Source organism: Muntiacus reevesi, chromosome 16 (genome assembly GCF_963930625.1).
Source record: "Muntiacus reevesi chromosome 16, mMunRee1.1, whole genome shotgun sequence".
NCBI classification, from domain to species: domain Eukaryota; kingdom Metazoa; phylum Chordata; class Mammalia; order Artiodactyla; family Cervidae; genus Muntiacus; species Muntiacus reevesi.
This window is the reverse complement of record NC_089264.1, coordinates 41,194,051-41,212,853: the sequence shown is the minus strand read 5'-3', so window position 1 is coordinate 41,212,853 and position 18,803 is coordinate 41,194,051. Positions and strand designations below refer to the sequence as shown.

The window sequence follows — 18,803 nt, the reverse complement described above, 5'->3', positions numbered from 1 at the left end:
CTCTTATCAGGTAGCAATGTCCAGTAGGCAATTATAGATTTATGACTAAATTTGGGAAAGATGTCAAGGAGAGAAATAAATGACTATGGAGTGCTCAGTGATGAAATTATAAATGAAACCATGAAAGTGTATAGTTTCTCTTAGAATACTTTAAGTTTCTGGCAGTGTTTAAACAGAGAATTATCTAAACATTTTGATGCGTATGCTATATAGGAGACTGAAACGCTATCGAAACACTGTCTGAAGCTGCGGTAGATAATGGTTAAAATGCTCTCAAGCCCTGAGGTTCTCTAAATCTTCTCTTTTAGTTAAGAAAACAAGACATAAATATGAGAAAAATGACTGTGAACAAGACAGAATCACATTTAGCATTATTAACACTGACATAATAAATAGCTAATTTAGAAAGCTCAATAATCAGAGATTGGTCCAGTAGAGGTATTAATTGATTGTATGATTCAGACCAAAAGGGAGTTTGGAATTTGAGGAGGACGTGATTTTTGTGTTATGGCATAAATGTTCTGAATTTCATATATCGTGTACTCATTTGGTTAAACATATTCAGTCTATGCTGATTAATAGATTACTCATCTCCCAGTGTCAACTCACTCATGCCTTCCTCTATTTTACTGTTTTTGCAGAAGATAGATGAAGAGAATGAGGCAAACTTGCTAGCGGTCCTCACAGAGACCCTGGACAGTCTCCCTGTGGATGAAGACGGATTGCCCTCATTTGATGCGCTGACAGATGGAGATGTGACCACCGAGAATGAGGCTAGTCCTTCCTCCATGCCTGACGGCACCCCTCCGCCTCAGGAGGCAGAAGAGCCGTCTCTAGTAAGAACCCTTCCTACTGTTTAACAGGAATTGGAGTTGCCTCTGGCTACCCGCTGCATGGGTATGATGTAGTAACAATAAGGTTTGGATTTTTCATTTAGACTGATGCCAAAATAATCCCGAAGCACACTCAGAGTTGCAAATTCTGTGATTCCCTGTTGAAAAATGTTGATATACAGACTTCATGTGGTCTTACTGCAGTTTTTTGAAACTATCTTTTGCTGTTTATTTGTAGGTTTTGATGTCTTAGTATTATTTATGTTTATGGTTAGAAACTTAAAAAATGTATATTACTAAAAGAATAGACAGAAAGTTCACCTGTAATTTCAAATAGCCTCTAATATCAAAAAGGATCAAAATCTCCTCTTCTTTTAAGATGTATCATGAGCATGTTTGGGAATTTTAAATAGATGCATAGTTTTGAATGGTTGCATAGTATTTTATTGTTCAGAGATGAACCAATTCATTAAGCAATCCCTTATGGTTGGTTATTTAGTCTTTTTCCTATTTTTTTTTCATGATCATAAATGGCATGATAATTGATATATTTGTAGTTTTATTATCATGCATATTATTTTAGAAATAGAGGGTGGATCAAAGAGCATGCAATATTTTAAGGCTTTGCATCCATAATTCTTATGAAGATTGGAAAATAATAGCACATTTTCAACCTAAGTTTCCTAAATTTATGGTAGGCAATGAAGAGTGGATTTGTTAGCAATGAAGAGTGAATTTTCTTTTCAAGGCAGTGCTCAACCGGGATTTTATTAGTTCTAAGACACAGTTTACCTTCTCAGCTATGGTAGCCATTTGTCACTTGCCATAAATCTGATGTAAGAGCATACAACGTAAATTATGAAACGTCATCCTGCAAACTTTAATAATGTGCTTTGGTCTGCCTTATAGTTGCTGTTTCTCTCCCTTCTCTAAGTTTTTAAATGTTAAAAGCATTCCATATAAAGCTATGAGACTCTACTTATATTCCTTTGCATTTTGAGATTTCTGGTCTGGAGGAGACTGTCTTATAAGCCACGATAACATATGTATTTCCCAGTTTTTCCTTGTGTCGGTGGCATTGGCTTTGCCCTCTAGTGATCCGATTTCTTTATAATGATACCCAATCATTTCCATCCACACCATGGTTTAGCTGGGAGGGGTTGTTGACTCAGTCATGCTGCATGTCCCAGCAGGCAGGTCCTGGAAGGCCACCGAATCAAATGAAGAGACAGAGGTCAAGAGACAGGAAATGTTTTGCCTAAGCCAAAACCCACATCTCCTGATCTACAGGCCACGACTCTACCTTCTTAAAAATCCTTTTTAGGGAAACTTACTCTTTTAGCCCAAATATTCTTTGAATCAGTATTGTTTTATGCTTATTTGAAAAACATGATTCAAGGCATCACAGAATCTTTCATTTATTGGTATTTGATTCATTTGGGTTATTGAGGGGAAAATGTGCACACACTCCTCTAGCCTTCTTTTAGCAAAGCAGCTCTTCTCACCTCATACGTATTTGGAATCTTTTTAGGAAGATTCTTTTGCCTTGTTTTATCTAAAGAAAACTTAAGGTAGTTTTAAGTGTGGCAAACCTTTCACAGTTGGTAGTGTAATACCCAACTTTTTTCTAATTTTTTAAAAATTAGTTTCCTTTACTGCTATTACGCTAAGGTGTTCTGTGATTAGAGTGAATCCATTTTTGTCATTATAATTAATTTTAAGGTTAATGTTTCAGTAGCTTATTCTCATGCTTAAAAGACGCCTAACTTTTCTCGCTTTCCCTCCTCCTGGTTATGTTTCTAGCTTAAGAAGCTCTTACTGGCACCAGCCAACACTCAGCTAAGTTATAATGAATGCAGTGGCCTCAGTACCCAGAACCATGGAAACCATAATCACAGGATCAGAACAAACCCTGCCGTTGTTAAGGTACAAATGTAAAGTTTTTTATTATAGGAGGGGAAGTCACAAGGAGGTTTTGCTTAAAGCTATAAACAATAGGCGTCTATATATTAATTCAGCTGGAATCCTGCAGAGACTTCATAATGGTGAAGCATTATAAAATGGGTCTCCAAAAGCAGTAGTCTAGCTATTTGAAACAAGGAAGAGTTCATCGATGCTTTGTCTTTGGACAATTGAAATGAAAGTTCTACCATCTGTTACTTCATGCTTACTTTATTAATATGTGTAGCAGCGTGGGCCACAATAAAATTTGCTGATAGGTTGGTATCATCTATGAATGTCTTTAAGACGCTGCAGTGCCTTTTTGCCAGCTGTCTAACCTGAGAAAGATTGCTCAGGAATCAGCGCAAAAGATCTATCTCTGCCATTAATTGGATGGAATGCTGGCAATGACATAATTCAGTTAGCGGGCTGTATTAAACAATGTTTGTCTTGCCATTCACTGCGAGTGAAAACGGAGCGTTAAGGGGTACTTAAGAGAATTGTGAATACTGGGCTCTGGCAATCAGTGGCAAATTAAGGTTTAAGCCAGCTTTTTTTTTTTTTTATTCACAGTAAAGGCGCTGTAGGGTCTTGTTAGTTACATGTTGCTGAGTAGGAACATTGAAATGTAGGAGAAATGAAATAAAAAGCTGTATAAATGTCATTTAGGAATTTTAAATGTAATTTTCTTTCCTTGTTCTGCAAACAATTATTCACAGCTCATAGATCTAGTACACTTAGACTGAACACTTCATTGAAAATCTCATCTCTTCAGAAAACCTATATCCATTTTGATAAGGTTCAGTTCACTAATTTTCCCTTTCTTTATGCCTTGTTTTTAAGACCGAGAATTCATGGAGCAATAAAGCGAAGAGCATTTGTCAACAGCAAAAGCCACAAAGACGTCCGTGCTCGGAGCTTCTCAAGTATCTGACCACAAATGATGACCCTCCTCACACCAAACCCACAGAGAACCGGAACAGCAGCAGAGACAAATGCACCTCCAAAAAGAAGGCCCACACACAATCGCAGACGCAACATCTACAAGGTAGGCCGGACCCCTGAACACCCACTGCTGGTAGGGGTGGTGAGGGCAGAGCAGACCTGCTGCAGGCTGAGGACACCCAAACTTCAGGCGTCGGTCCCATCGGTGTCTTTCTTGACAGAGAGTTCAATGCTTTATGATAGTAGGCAAAAAAAAATCCTTCCTTGGACACAGGTTGAACATATCCTATTCAGCTGAAATGCAGCCCAATTCACAATCACCAAAAGGCGCCTGAAATATTAGCCAGGTTGTGGGAGATGGGGTGCCGAGGGAATTGCAACTTCAGATGAGGTTTGTAGGAATCTGTGAATTGCTGAGATAACTGAAGTTCTGAGCAAGCTGGGCTAGCCAATTCATGAAAAAGTTTTTTTTTTTTCCCCCCTTCCAATAATGGGGGAAAAAATGAGGCACTGTTGATTGCTGTTTATCCTTTAAGAAATAGCAAGTAGTACTTAGGCAGTCACTTCCAGTTATGATGTACATTCTATTTTTAGACTACATGGCATACTCACACATTTTATTTTGTAAGTATGAATTTGGAAATTCCTGGATATTTAAAATCTCTTCTTTCCATTTAAAAATATATTGCTTATATACTAAACATCTGGGTTGACGTCTATTGTCCCTGTACGTTACTGAAAAGCTGATGCTCCTGAGCAGATCAGGGTGATTTGGGGAAAACTTCTGTTGGCAAATATAAACTTTTAGTTTTGGTGTCTTCCCTCAAAGCATTCTAGTTGTAGAGGCCCAAAGAGAGCTCATAGAAAGTTGCTGTTCCTTTAAGATATTTAACTTCCACATGATTTGTTCCTCTGACTTTGTAGTGGAAGTAGACACATTCTAAAATAGCAATTATAAACATCCACCTCTTTTTCTTCCTTCTGTTTCCCCAATGCCCCTTCCAGCTGCAGAGTGGTAGCCCCTGCTCCCTGTTTTGAACCATGATTATTTCATACAGGTATGCCGTTGCTGCTGCTTTTAATACATCTTATCCTTCCCAGTGTTTTGAATTTCCCTCTCTCATTCCTACTTCATCATAAGCCTGGAATTTTCATATTCCTTTAATATTTTTAATTGGCTCTTAATTAGGTTTTCCCTGGTGGCTATCTTGAAATCACTGTCCATCCCTTTCTATCAGTTCAAGGAAATATACTTATCAAAATGAGCCATGGTCTCTTAGTTTGTTTAGCCTTGACTGGCTTCTCAAACGCATGCGCTAGAACAGTTTTCTTAGCTCAGGACCAACTGTGCTGTGGGATTCTAGGCCCTGAATTGAAGGGCTCATTGGACTAGTCCCTGCCTGGTCCTGGTCATGCGTTCATTTTCTAGAGCTGAATTTGAAGCCGCAAACTTGTGAGAACCCTTTCGTGAGTGAATAGTCCAGCAGCACATGCTCTGAAGTGTGTGGGGGGTTTTCTGTTTTTTATTTTTTCAATCGGTCCTTTTGGATTTTGAGGGTTTTAAAACTTTGTCAGTCCACACACCACTAAATATTACTGTAATCTGTTACAAACCATGGCAGTGAGAAATAAATTGGCCTCTGGAGGACATATTCTTTAGATGAGACCTGCTGTATGTAGGTTTTTTTATAAGGTATGTTTCTGTGGTGAGGCAGCAGAAGTGCAGCTAGCCCAGAACAGAACAAAGCTTATTAACAACAACAGCAAAAATCCCTGTAGTTACTTAAGGTCTAAGAGAAAACAATCATGTAGCTATGGCTGATTGTTAAAAACCAATAGGAAATAAATGCTGAGTTTCAGGGGGTATTTATTATTCAGAGTTTTAATATAGAAAATACATGAACGCTTAGAGGCAATAGCTAAGAGAATTTTCCGAGGTTTCCTTACTGGATGTATGGCCATTTTTTCACACTAGCTTCAGGTATGCTCTCTGTACTATTGTGCATCAAGCTCACTTCCTTAGTATAATGGTCTGGACTTTGGCAATTGTGGGGGTCCATTTACTCTTTTATTGATCCCTTTACTAATGCAATCATTCATCAGAAATATCATGATCTTCATGAAAAAGATTCATTCCTGTCCTCAAGGATCTCAGAGTCCCTGGTCTTCCAGCCATTGGAACAGTGTAGTTACACTTACAATAAGCCAAATCGGCACTTCTCTAGTAGTAGTTTTTGTAAGTGTGGGCTTATTTTGGGATTGGATTCTTGAAGCTATACCCTTGCTGTGGCCCTCATTTGCTGGTTGCATTTTGTCTCATGAAATACACCCACTTCCTGTCCATCTCCTTCTGTTGCCATAGGCTTTACTTGTACCCAACTATCAGAATTTTGGGAATCTTCCTTTGAACATTACCCTAAACCCTGAAAACTGAAATTTCAGCACCTTATTTACAATGCACATCATTGTGTGACAGCACCTAGTTCATACCTGGTGATATTTGTGTAGAACCTATATGGGTCATCTTAATTATTAATTGAGCACCAGAGAAGTGGGTCCAGTTCCTTCATAAATGTGTTCTTTTTGAAAGGCTCTTTATATCAGATATACTAAAAAATTAATGTCAAATCAGTTTATTTATTGGTATATCTGAAAAAGTCAATCAATCAATGCACCTAATTTGCATTAGCTTCATATTTCTGGATGCACACTGGATAGATGATAAACGTTCAGTTGCTTGAAAATGAATTTTAAATCTACAAATTAAATATGTAAATACTATTTGTCCAAGTAAAGTACCTAATTTCAACCTAATTTGGACATAAATAATATTTTCACATTTCAAGGGACCTTAATTACTGAGGTTGATTAATTTGTTTTAATATCTATTGAATGCAATTCTTTTTGATAATAGGAGAAGGAAAACATATTCTGGGCCCAACTCTGCCAGTAACTAGTTTTATGGCCCTGGAAATATCATTAAGCATCTTAGGTCTCAAGTTTTTCATCCATAAAATAAGAAAGTTTATTCTAAAGACCTTTTTGGTTTCAAGTCCATGATTTTCATTACATAAATGACTACCTCTTGACCTTTTGAAAGTGGTTATTTTAATGAGAAAAAATGACAAAACCTACATACATATAAACATATCTTTATAGGTAAGCATATGTGTATATATATATACATAATATGTGGATGTATACCCCAAGTACGTTTCTCACCAGTTTTCTCCTCCTTCTGTTCAAAATACAAGACTGCCAAGGAGAAGCAATTGAAATTTTGGAGTGAGAAGATTCTTACTCCACCCTTCATAATTGGGAAATGCCTCCTGTAGGAGGTAAGATTCAGGAAACATCAAAAGAAGTAGATGAGCTCTCTTTGCAAGTCTATAGGTCTCTCAACTGATAAACAGTATTTTTACTTTAGTTGTCTATCAGATTTGGGGATCTGAACCCTTCTAAACTATTTGGGTCAGTGTCTGTAATTTGTCATGGTCTCTCAATTAATTTTCAGCAAATAGAATGGTTATTGAGGGAGTATGGCCTCACAGAAATAACCTAGTCTCAAAACTAGATATAAAATTATACATTTTAGGAGAAAAATCAACTGAATATTCATAACGTTCTGTCGTCTTGTAGTTACTCTGCTGTTTTCGTGTCTAAACAAACCGTGTACTATATTCCAAATTAAAATAGAAAACATTATTTTTCTCTGATGGTCTTATGCAAATTTTGTATCCTTAACAGTGATGCTACATTTTGGGGAAAATTCTGTTTTCGTATATGTTTTCAAATGATAGTCTACTGATGCAAATGTTGTTTGGAATTTGTTTTAGCATAATGGACTGTTGTCTGACTTTGATCCAATATTCAGGGATTTCCTTACTTTAGTTTTCCTGTTTCCAGTTTCCAACTTGACTGTTGTAGAAAGAAACCAAATCAGAAAAACACTCAATATTTCATAATTAGTTTCCTTTTTTTCCCTTTAGCCAAACCAACAACTTTATCTCTTCCTCTGACCCCAGAGTCACCAAAGTAAGTATTAAGAAATGTAACCATTTTCAGAAGGGGAAGGGGGTTCTAATACATTTGGCTACAGCAACTCCATTTCAGTTTGTTTTTATAAATGTGCCATATCTTCCAGTGACCCCAAGGGTTCCCCATTTGAGAACAAGACTATTGAACGAACCTTAAGTGTGGAACTCTCTGGAACTGCAGGTAAGCCTTACATTTCATTTGGACCTTTTTGAGTGGATGAATGTGTATGTGAAATGCATATTAAGCAAGAGTGTAGTCTCTATGCAACTAATGAAGTTAACTAAGAGTACAAACAACATTGAACAAGAAGTTATCTATAAATATTTTCAGTTGTTTATTTTTTTAAGAGGAGACATTTATTGTTTGTCAGACTTGCAGACTCTCTGATGTATACTGATTTAGATCCACAAATAAACCTACTCCCAATTAAGACACTAAAACTTGAGTAGGAGGAGAAATTAACATTTATTGGTCTTCCACTCAATAAATATGCCAAGCATATAAATCATTTTAGCTAGTTTCACAAGAACCTCATGAAGATGGTGGTTGTGTTTTTGTTTTTCAAGATGAGGAAATAAGGTTCAGAGATGTTAAGTAACTTGCCTAAGATCACAGAGCTAGAAAGCAAAGAGCAAAGGTTTGAACTCAGGTTTACTTGAAATATGTTCTTACTATTTATTATACTTAATAGTAAAATGCTCTCTTATATATGATACTATTTTTATGTCTTTTCAGTAAAGGAGAAAAATGAAAATATGCCCATTCACCAAAACAAAATGTTCTTATATATTTTAAACAAGAGCAATTTCCTTCACCATTTGGACTTCTGAATTTATTTGGCCAATCTTACTCTACATCGTGAAGAGGAAGAAGCTTTAAAAACTTGAACTAACCCCTAAGAGACTTACAAATCCAAAGAGTTCCTAGGCAAACATCTGAGAGGGGTGCAAATGGTACTTTTGCAGTAAGAGCTGAGGTTTAGGTACTCGAACCTCACTAGAAAGTGAGTCTTAGGATGTCTAAACAAGAAGTTCCTAAGCTCTGGCCATTGCTGATAAGGGTAAAGGAACAGTGAGTGAAACAAGATGCTTTCAGCCAGAACTGTGGTGCCTACACGCACCGTGGTCATTGTTGCTAAGTTTAATTTCACACTCTGAGTTTGCTAAATTACCTCCTTATGAAAGGTCTATTGCATGATTGCATGATTTGGTCAAGCAGTAGAGCAGATAATTTCATGGTATTTATATATATTTTATGTATGTGTATACAGGTATAAATATATTGTTACATACACACATATACACACATGTATTCACATATAAAATATATCCATAACATCATTTATTAAATAAATTAAAATTACACATATGATTATAAGTAACTTTTGTGTGTATATATTATGTACATTAGACTCCTTATCTAACTAATGAGTGAGTATTTGGTGGGCTTATTTTAAAAAGTTAACTGAAGTATACACAGTTTAATCATTTTGCTTTTGCTTAAAAGATACAAATTATGTATTCAAATATGAAATTTTTGGTATAAGACAGACAGACCTTTGCACTGAACTAAAATATACTAATGGGGACTCTATTCATCTTTGTGGCACAAACGTCCCTAATAATGTATCATGGATGGTATTTACTCGTCTTTTCTTGCCTTTTTTTTTTTCTTGCTTTTTTAAGGAAAAATAATTAAGGCTATTTGCGTGGTAGTCTGAGTGCGGAATCATTCTAGATTTTTGTGATTTTTAATATAAATCTTAATCATAATTCCCCATGTTTTCCCAGTATTTTCATCTGACAGCCCTTCTTTTAGTAACATACCTTTATTGGATCTTTCTATGTAAACTTGTCTTAATCCTATTTCATTCACCTACATAATATTTTATTATCTTACATAATTTCAGTCACCAGCATAATAGACATTACCAAATTTGGAAAAATATACTACCTTGGCTCTAGTAACAATCCAGTTGAAAGGAATTCCCTTAATTAAGAGTGTTCTGGATTCTGTGTGTGTAAGTTACTTTGGTTTAGAAAGGATTGAGAAAGCTTTCACTACATATAACAATACCAAACTTTCCATTAAAGAAAACCTTTTTAAAAAATTTTTCTCTTTTTGTAAATAATATAAGCTTACTGTAAAAAATGTCAAAAATACAAACTAGTGGAAAAATTATGTATTGTTCTAAATTGTTTTCTATGAATAGTTTTACATCTGTGACAATTTTGTATACACACAATTTTGCATTCTGATTTTTCGGTTAACATTTTAAATATGGAAGGTTTATATTATCACAGACCCATTATTATCAGGCTTTTTTTAGTATGCTCTATAGCTTTGGTTTAAGTGGATACCTCAAAATGTATAAAAATTTATTTAAGTATACTTTTACTGTTAAACATTTAGGTTGTTTTAAAGTGCTACCATTTTGAAATAGCACTAGGGTGGAAATCTTTGTTTATATATTTTTTAATCTTATTTTTCTCAAAATAAATTTCTAGTACTCATTGAATATAAGGATATAAATATCTTGGTTCTGATCCATATTGTCACATTGCTTTCCAAAAGATGTGTTTCCCCTCATGACCTTATTATATAAATATAAGTGTGGATATATTTGCCTTATTACACCTTAGCTAGGATTGGGTATCCTTGTTTTTACAGTGTTTTGTCAATTTACATGTATATCATATCATTTAAATTGCATTCCTTCTATTCATGAGATTATAGTGTTACAAAAAAGCACTTACTTTCTTCTTGTCATAAATTTTACTATTTCTCTTATTGACCTAACATTAAATAATTTAATTATACATTTGAAAGGTTAGTAGGTCATACTATTGACATTTTATAAGAAAACTTTAAAAAAATACTCGTCACCCTTAAAAATATATACAGTCCAGCGAATTTATTTCTGTTGGTGAATCAGAATTCATCCTACTAGTTTAAATCCCTCTTTCTTAGTGCTTTGAAAGGTTATTGAGTACCATGGAAATCAATTTACCAATATATATAACATATAATACCAGCTCTATGCTTGCAACACAGTAGGTTTTGGGAAATATATAACAAACATAAGACATAGAGACTAATCCATGTAAAGCACAGAATATTGTACTTGGCTCATCAGTTCAGTTCAGTTCAGTTCAGTCGTTCAGTTGTGTCCGACTCTTGGCAACCCCATGAATCGCAGCATGCCAGGCCTCCCTGTCCAACACCAACTCCCAGAGTTTACTCAAACTCATGTCCATTGAGTCAGTGATGCCATCCAACCATCTCATCCTCTGTCATCCCCTTCTCCTCCTGCCCCCAATCCCTCCCAGCATCAGGGTCTTTTCCAATGAATCAAGTCTTCACATGGGGTAGCCAAAGTATTGGAGTTTCAGTTTCAGCATCAGTCCTTCCAATGAACACCCAGGACTGATCTGCTTTAGGATGGACTGGTTGGATCTTCTTGCAGTCCAAGGGACTCTCAAGAGTCTTCTCCAACACCACAGTTCAAAAGCATCAATTTTTTGGTGCTCAGCTTTCTACATAGTCCAGCTGTCACATCCATACATGACCACTGGAAAAACCATACCCTTGAGTAGATGGACCTTTGTTGGCAAAGTAACAAACTTGGCTCATAGAAGGTGCTAAATAAATATTCTTGTTTTCAAGATGTGGGCTTATAGTGTGTTGGGGAAATAATACATATTGCCCAAGTAACATGAAGGGAAGGTATGATTTAGTGTTTATAATATTTTACTACTTTCTAAGGAAGGTGGGTCCAGAGAATGGTTTTTCATGTGTTGAGCAAGGTGGTAATGAGTGCAGATACAAATAACATAAGCTGATGCACAGTCAAATTGCATTACATACAGGAAGTTATTTCCAGCTACAGGAAAATCAAGGGATGAAAAAGAACTTGGAGGCTGCAGAAGGTGGCTGGAAGAAGTTTGAAACCTGCCTGGAGGGTGGTATGGGGAGGAATGGGCTGGGGAGGAGAGTTTTGTTTTGGTTTTGCTTTTTATGGAGGTATTGTGGGGTGTGAAATGGTAGACAATACTTCTATCTCCACTAAGCATCTTCAGTAAAATTTGTGTAGTAGTGTTTGGAGGATGGGCAAACACTGATTGTGCCTCAAGAGAATCATCCAAGGGAGAAAACAAGTTATCATAGGGAAGCCTGTAACATGACTTTAAGTTAATTACCATGATTGTGCAAAAGATTGAAAAGAATTGTAGAGAGAGTTCAGGATTGAAAGAAGCATTAAAGCAGTACCATTAGTCAGTGAATGACAGAGCCAACCTGTGGAAAGGCGTCTAAGCAAGCTCCAAAAGTTGGTGATGGACAGGAAAGCCTGGCATGCTGCAGTTCACAGGGTCGCAAAGAGTCAGACACGATTGAGCGACTGAACTGAACTGAAGGGAGAAAAATATTTGCATTTGATTTTTACGTGCATGGGTGGAAAGGAGAGAAGATATTTCTGGAGCAAAAGATACCACATTGTAAATTGAAACATAAGATTGTCAATATTCAGCATTTTTGATGTACCCAAGAAATGGTGATTTCATGTAGTATAGCCCGAACTAATATACTTTATAAGCTGAAGAACTTCAAATGAAAGTAGTCTATAATGATATTTTAAAAAACAGCATAGTTTAGTGAAGTTGTGAAAAACCATGGCTCTGATATTGGACAAAGCAAAGTTCAAAATCTGGATCTACCCCCATCTAGCTGTATGGCCTTTGGTCAATTTAATTAAATTCTGTAAGATTCGGGATGCTTTGTATCAAATGAAGCTGATCACAGTGCCTACATCTCATTGAGTCACTGTGAGGATTAAGTGAGATAAAACATGAAAAAAGCTTAGACCAGTGCCAGCATGTGTGTTCAATTAGCTATTCAATTACTAACTCTATATTAAATTCATCTATGGAGGTCACTGTAACTTTTTGTTCATCTCTTCAACTTTGGCTACCTTTATCTGTTTCCTTTTATTGGTCTTAATATGGTCTCTTGTTTCATATATGAAGTTATGTATTCTTTAATATAAGTATTCCTTTTATAGTAAAATCTCCCTAATTTCCCATGAAATTGAACATATACTGCTTTTGGTATGGGTGTGAGATTTACCAAATCAAGGTAGAAAAATCTCCCCTTGGGCATTCATTTGCTACTACAAGCCCTAGAGGCCAGGCACTCACTAATAGGCACTTCACATATATCAATATTATTTTTTGACTCTCTGTCCACTTAATTGTTAAGGAAAAAATGTTGATTCTAGCTCTGTGGTAGACCCTGGGTTCAAAGCAGGTCTGCCTGACTAGAGATTATGGCTCTTTCCTAAAGCCTGAATTTTAAAGATAGTGGTGGACATCTGTTATGTTAAATAGGTTTTATTTCACTTGCCAAGTGTCATTGATTGGTATTGGCTGCCAGAAGCATTGTGTTGAGAAGGATTCTAAGGCCAAGTCTGTACTCAGTGGGAATGTCATGATCAATTAGTGATGTCTGCTATTGGGGCAGCAGAGGGCTAGACAGGATGGGGACAGCATTCAGGTTGTTAATTTGTTGATCTTTGCTGTATACATTTAATGCCTTTAGTTACAACAGAGCACACAGATCAAGCTGCTACCCAGGCCTTTCTGGTGTCTTCTTTTTCTTTACTCTTGCAAATTTTAGTGAAATTTTCCAAATGTTTAAGTGAAAATGTAAAGAGTCAACAAAATTCTAAGACCTCCAGAATAATCCCTTGGCCCCATCTGCAGAGTCTTAGGGGAACAGGAGGGACGAGTTAGGAAGTTTGCTTTATTAGGTATCACCAGCTGGTCTGACTTTGTGATTGTCCTAAACTAGCTCATTTTGGCTGATAAAAAAAAAAAATGCGTCTCTTTTACAGGTGTAAAAACTAATTTGATTTCAAAATAACTGTTAGTAAAGCAAGATGAGGAAAAAAGAGAATGCTCTTTTGGCAGAAGGCATTTAAATCTATTGCATATGGAGATGTTCAGAGTGTTAGAATTTTTGTTTCTGAAATGGGAATGGCAAAGCAATGTCAGCTCAACAAGACGATGGTTTTAACCCCAGGACATGAAGGAATTTGATTTAGGTAACAAAGTGAGTGACCCCCCCCCCCAATTTTTATTTATACATGTGTATATGTAATACATATATATACATATACATGTGTATATGGGGTTTCCCTGGTGGCTCAGTGGTAAAGAATCCATCTGCCAATGCAGGAGGTGCAAGTTCGATCCCTGGGTTAGGAAGATCTCCTGGAGGAGGAAACGGTAACCCATTCCAGTTTTGTTGCATGGACAGAGGAGCCTGGTGGGCTACAGTTCATGGGGTTGCAAAGGGTAGGATATGACTGAGCACACCTGCGTATATGTACATATGTATATACATGTGTATGTATTTATAAGTATCTATATACATAAACATTATTGTTATTGCTAGAAAAGTAATAAGAATTAATATAACTATTTTCAAACTATTTAGGAAAATGGGAAGAACAAAATCATCCGCAATCTCATCATGCTAACACAGGAGGCCTTAGTAATGTTTTCCTCCATTGATATGTATGTCTTCCCCATGGTTTTCATGGTAGTGGACTTCTGATTTCCTATCCTTTTAAAAGGTGATTTTGCTGGATGGAATATTGACAAACAGCATACCTTTGCTATATCCTCTTGCTGTATACATCTTCTGTATGTGACATATCTGTGGGGAAATAGAATAAAGCAAAATATGAGCAGTAGTTAGTTTTTTGGGTTTTTTGTGGTTTTTGTTTTTTTTTTTGGTGGTAGTAGTTGGTAGTTTTAAAGGAAAGCCACGATGACAGAGAACGAGAAAGTGATTCTGACAGGTCATATAATCCTTTCCTATGGCTGAAGAAGCCAAGAAAGGGAGCCCCAACAAATTCTCTTTACAGCCTATTCCCGTATTTGGCAACTTGTCCTGACAGGAATTTCTTCCATATTTCAAGCATATCCTTCATTCTCTTGTTTTAATCTCGTTCTTCTTGCCTCAACGTCTGAAAAGTGCCTCAGCTTTCTTTTCTGGAAATGGCACTGTCTAATTTCTTTCAAGCCAAGGATAGCAAAGCAGTTTTCTCTCCCACATCTACCTCAGGGGTTTGGTGAGAGAAACCTGGAAAAAGCCAGTCTCTTCCCCACCCTGACGACTTCTGCCCCAGCTCTGTGAGAAAGTGCCTGAGGGCCAGTGGATAACAGCTCTACATTTTCCTTGAGAAAGAGTTGGGGCATTAGACACATGTCGTGGGAATATTCTGAAGTTTTTCTGTAAGGCCAGTTTGTTCCCCAGTAACCAGGAGTGACACAGGAAATCCTTAAAAAGCAGGAGAGGTGGGAGCTCCCTCAGTCAGAGTGGACATGCCAGCCTGGGTACCAGAGGAGGGTGTGGGACAGGCCCTTCTGTGCCAGGGGTTCACACTCTGATTGCTGGCTTTTGTAAAGATCCAGTGAGTCCTGGGGAAGTTAGGGATGAAGAAAGAGTACTGGGGGAGCTTTTATAAACAGAATATTAGCAGTAACAGTAGCCGTAAACAGTTCATATTGATTGAGTTTCAGTCCTTCCTATGCGCCCTTGACACCCACTCCAAGTTCTTGAAGCCAAAAGTGTGTGCATTAACTCAAGTCACAGACCTCTTTGCCCAGTCTTCCTTCTTTGGTAAGTTTTTAAGCAAATTAGAAAATCATTTTCTCCTTTTCTTTACTTGAGAAATTTTCGAATTGGCATGTAACAGAAGAAAAATCCCACTGTCAGTCTCAGATTTAGCAAGAGGTTGTGTCAAATGCAAGCCATAAGACTATGTAAACTATTTAAAAAATTCTTGCTGAAGTCTTTGGCTGGATAGTGGAGCACAGAATAGAGTTGAGGACTCGCCATTTATTAGAATCATTCAATTAAACAAACCAACCCAAAAGAAAACTCCTCAAAGGAAATCGTTTTGTGTCACAGAGTGAAACACAAAACCAAACCAAACTTGTCTCTGACTTTTTTTTTTTAAAGGTTTGTTTAAAAAGATAACTGGAGAGTGTGTCCCACTTCCCCCAGATTTGCTGTGCAGAAGTGCATAAGTGTGAGTGATGTAGAGGTGCTTGTTTATTATAGAGCACATTTCAATGCAGTAATCATAAATATTGCTAAGGTTGTGCTCTGTTGAAATATGACCTACATACGCTTGATTGTTTGTGTTACGTGATTTGTCTGACACCCATTACATTCTGGGTAATAGCAGCCATTTGTTGCTCTGCACAGCAGGCTCTTTTGACAAAAGAAAATAGGCAGCAATAAAAAAGCTATAGTCTGAATTACATTCTGCACAGTGCCGCACTGCTGAGAGTTTGTGCAAGTGTGTTAACAATGTTCTGAACTGCCTCTTGTCAGCCTTCAGCCTGTAATGGCCATCTGTCCTCACATAAATCTATCAAAACCTGCTAAGTTCAAGAGAGAGCATGGAATATACCTTGTACTGTCAACACCAAAATGTACACATTCCCCAGAAAATCAACACACAGGAAATAATCCGGAGGTTATGGGAGGCATTAGCACTGTTGATTTAGGCTTGTGGGATGAAATTGAGAGTCCAGCGATTAGTGGGAAGATGACAGGGGTAGTGGCATTGAGGAATTGAGTATTGACTGCTCTCCTTCCACAAGGGAGAACCTTCTGGATGGAGGAGATGGGGTTAGAGAAATCAAATTAGTTCAGGAGCAGCAAAGGCTTTCCTGTCCTGTCCATGGCTCCTAAACGTTGGACATCACATTAGAAGAAACAAAAAATACTTCTGACACTTTCGCTTCAGTTTGTTTTGTTTTCCTCTGGATGTCAGGAACTCTATCTGGAAATAGATTTTCAATGAGACTCTGGTCCCATGAACTCTTGTGACCCTCAAGATGTCTCAGTCTTGCTTTGGGATATTCTTCTTGAATTAAAGAAGTTTTCAGTTAAAAGTAAAAAGTTTAGGGAATGATCTGAATTATTTTTTTCCTGTCCACCTACTCCTAATCCAAAAATAACTTCCATCAACTAAGTGAGTATTATATTTGTTTTAATGAGCAATGCAAATTGAAACTTACCAGCCCTGATATTTTCACTCATAAGGTCTATCTGGTTATCTTATGGTGTTTCTGTAAATTCTAAGCAGATACACAAGAACATGAACTTACTGCAGATATTAAGAAGTGATCTCTTTATGAAGTCCTGAGGGCTGAATCCCTGAAACACCAGCATTTGGTAGGCTATTTGGCACATAGTAGGTCCTCAGTGAATGTCTATTTAATCTCCATGGCCCATCTAAAATATGAAGGACGTGAAAAGCTTTGTTTTTAACTCTAAGAAACTACTCAGGGTGTCGGCACTCCCAAGAGCAACTTGAGAATCGGTTATTTAAGCGATAATGAGCTTAGGTACTAGGACAAGGGTTTCAAATGTTCAAGACGAAAAAGAATTTCTATATTTAAAATCCCTAGATAGCTGAGCTATTTTTAGGACTAGTCTCTCTTTAATAGTGGCCTAATTTGGTGTTTCTGAAGTTTGGGGTTTCTTTTTATAAGTCTACAATGTCAGTCAAAATACATCTACCTGCCATCAAAGCAACGTACCACGCAGACACGACAGGACCGTGGCTCCCCATGAGTGGTCTGTGAACTGTGTCATTAAAAATATTTGACCAGCTTCCCAAGTGATCCTTGGGCCACTGAAATGGAACATCTATGAGCAAAGGAGGATCCAGAAAAATAAAAACGAGTGAAACATTTTGCAAAAATAAGCCCAGGCAACATTTCCTCTGAGAGCTGCTAATCTATTTGAAGAGACAAGATATAATTCACATTCAGAAAGAGATAAGCGTGAAAATATAGCAATATCTGATAAGTGAGTGATCCTGGCAGTAAATTATTAGAAATGTAAAAATTACCCCAATTCAGAGTATCATGAAAAGATTTATGGAGTTGTATTTGAGGATGTTGAATGTCATTTCCCCTAATTCAAAGGCTATGTCATTTGGAATATTTGACTGTTATTTACTCAGTAAAGAGAGATTATTCATCATTATTTCTTCGAGCATCTTAGCTTCCTGTGAGAAATATTTGAGATCTTGTCATTTCTTTGCTGAGAACTGGTATCTTTAAATTTGTTGTAGTGGTAATTGAAGGCAGGAGAGCATGTAGTATTAAGAGAAATTGGTGTATATGTATGTGGGTACATACATACCCAAGGGTAGAGGGAACAAAAAGAGAGAGGGGAGGGAGATAGATAGGGGAAGAAAGAAAATCAAGAGGAGGAAAAGATAGAGGGAAGGGAAGTAGGAGGAGGAGATGGAGGAGGGGGAGGAAGAGGTGGAGGAGGGGGAGGAAGAGAGAAAATTGGCCATATAGGAATTTCTTTATATTAAGTAAAAGATACACTTGTCTATAAAGAGAGAACATAAGAAGGGTGAGCTTCATTCAGTCATGTTACCTCTCTATTATCTCTAAGCAAAAAGTAGGGGGAGCAGGGATACGGTAGGCTGCTAATAAAGGGAAGATTTCTGAGACTCAGATGTGTCACAAAGGAAGAGCAGTGTTTGCTTCTCTTTGTGTTTGCATTTCCCTGTCTTTCTGAACTGGGTTAGATTTCCAAAATCACACCTCTTTGTATTTTTGTTCATGTCTTTCCCTCATTTGGGAAGAATTAGCTATGTATGATAAATATTACCAAATATTGGTATAAACATATTTCATTTTAAGGAAAATATTAATTTCCTCTCTTTCTTGTAAAGTAGGGGAGAGAGGCAGTGTCTTCTTGTTCATACCAAAACTTCATATGGCTATCTGTGACCTACTTGTGTATATATATACACATTTTTTTTTCCAGCAAGGTAGAATTTTCCTTGAAATGTGCAGTTGCCTTAAGTCTCACCCCAGGCTTCTTAGCAGACTTAAAGTTTTTTTTTTGCTGAATAGCATTCACCCATCCTCCTAAATAAAAAGTGTATTGTAAACTAAAATGTTCCCTTGTAAGCATAAAGTCATTTGAACTGCAGCC

The 18,803-nt window shown here is 37.0% G+C and overlaps 1 protein-coding gene across 5 annotated transcripts in view; it reads left to right on the top strand.

The window, feature by feature from the left end:
- PPARGC1A (PPARG coactivator 1 alpha) overlaps nucleotides 1-18,803 on the top strand; it is a 690,475-nt gene that overhangs the window by 648,017 nt on the left and 23,655 nt on the right. For all 5 annotated transcript variants that reach the window (XM_065907304.1, XM_065907305.1, XM_065907302.1 and 2 more), the window contains 5 exons: nucleotides 642-836; nucleotides 2,637-2,759; nucleotides 3,618-3,822; nucleotides 7,709-7,754; nucleotides 7,864-7,937. In XM_065907304.1, coding sequence (XP_065763376.1) covers nucleotides 642-836; nucleotides 2,637-2,759; nucleotides 3,618-3,822; nucleotides 7,709-7,754; nucleotides 7,864-7,937 — 643 coding nt within the window. The remainder of the gene's footprint in view (nucleotides 1-641; nucleotides 837-2,636; nucleotides 2,760-3,617; nucleotides 3,823-7,708; nucleotides 7,755-7,863; nucleotides 7,938-18,803) is intronic.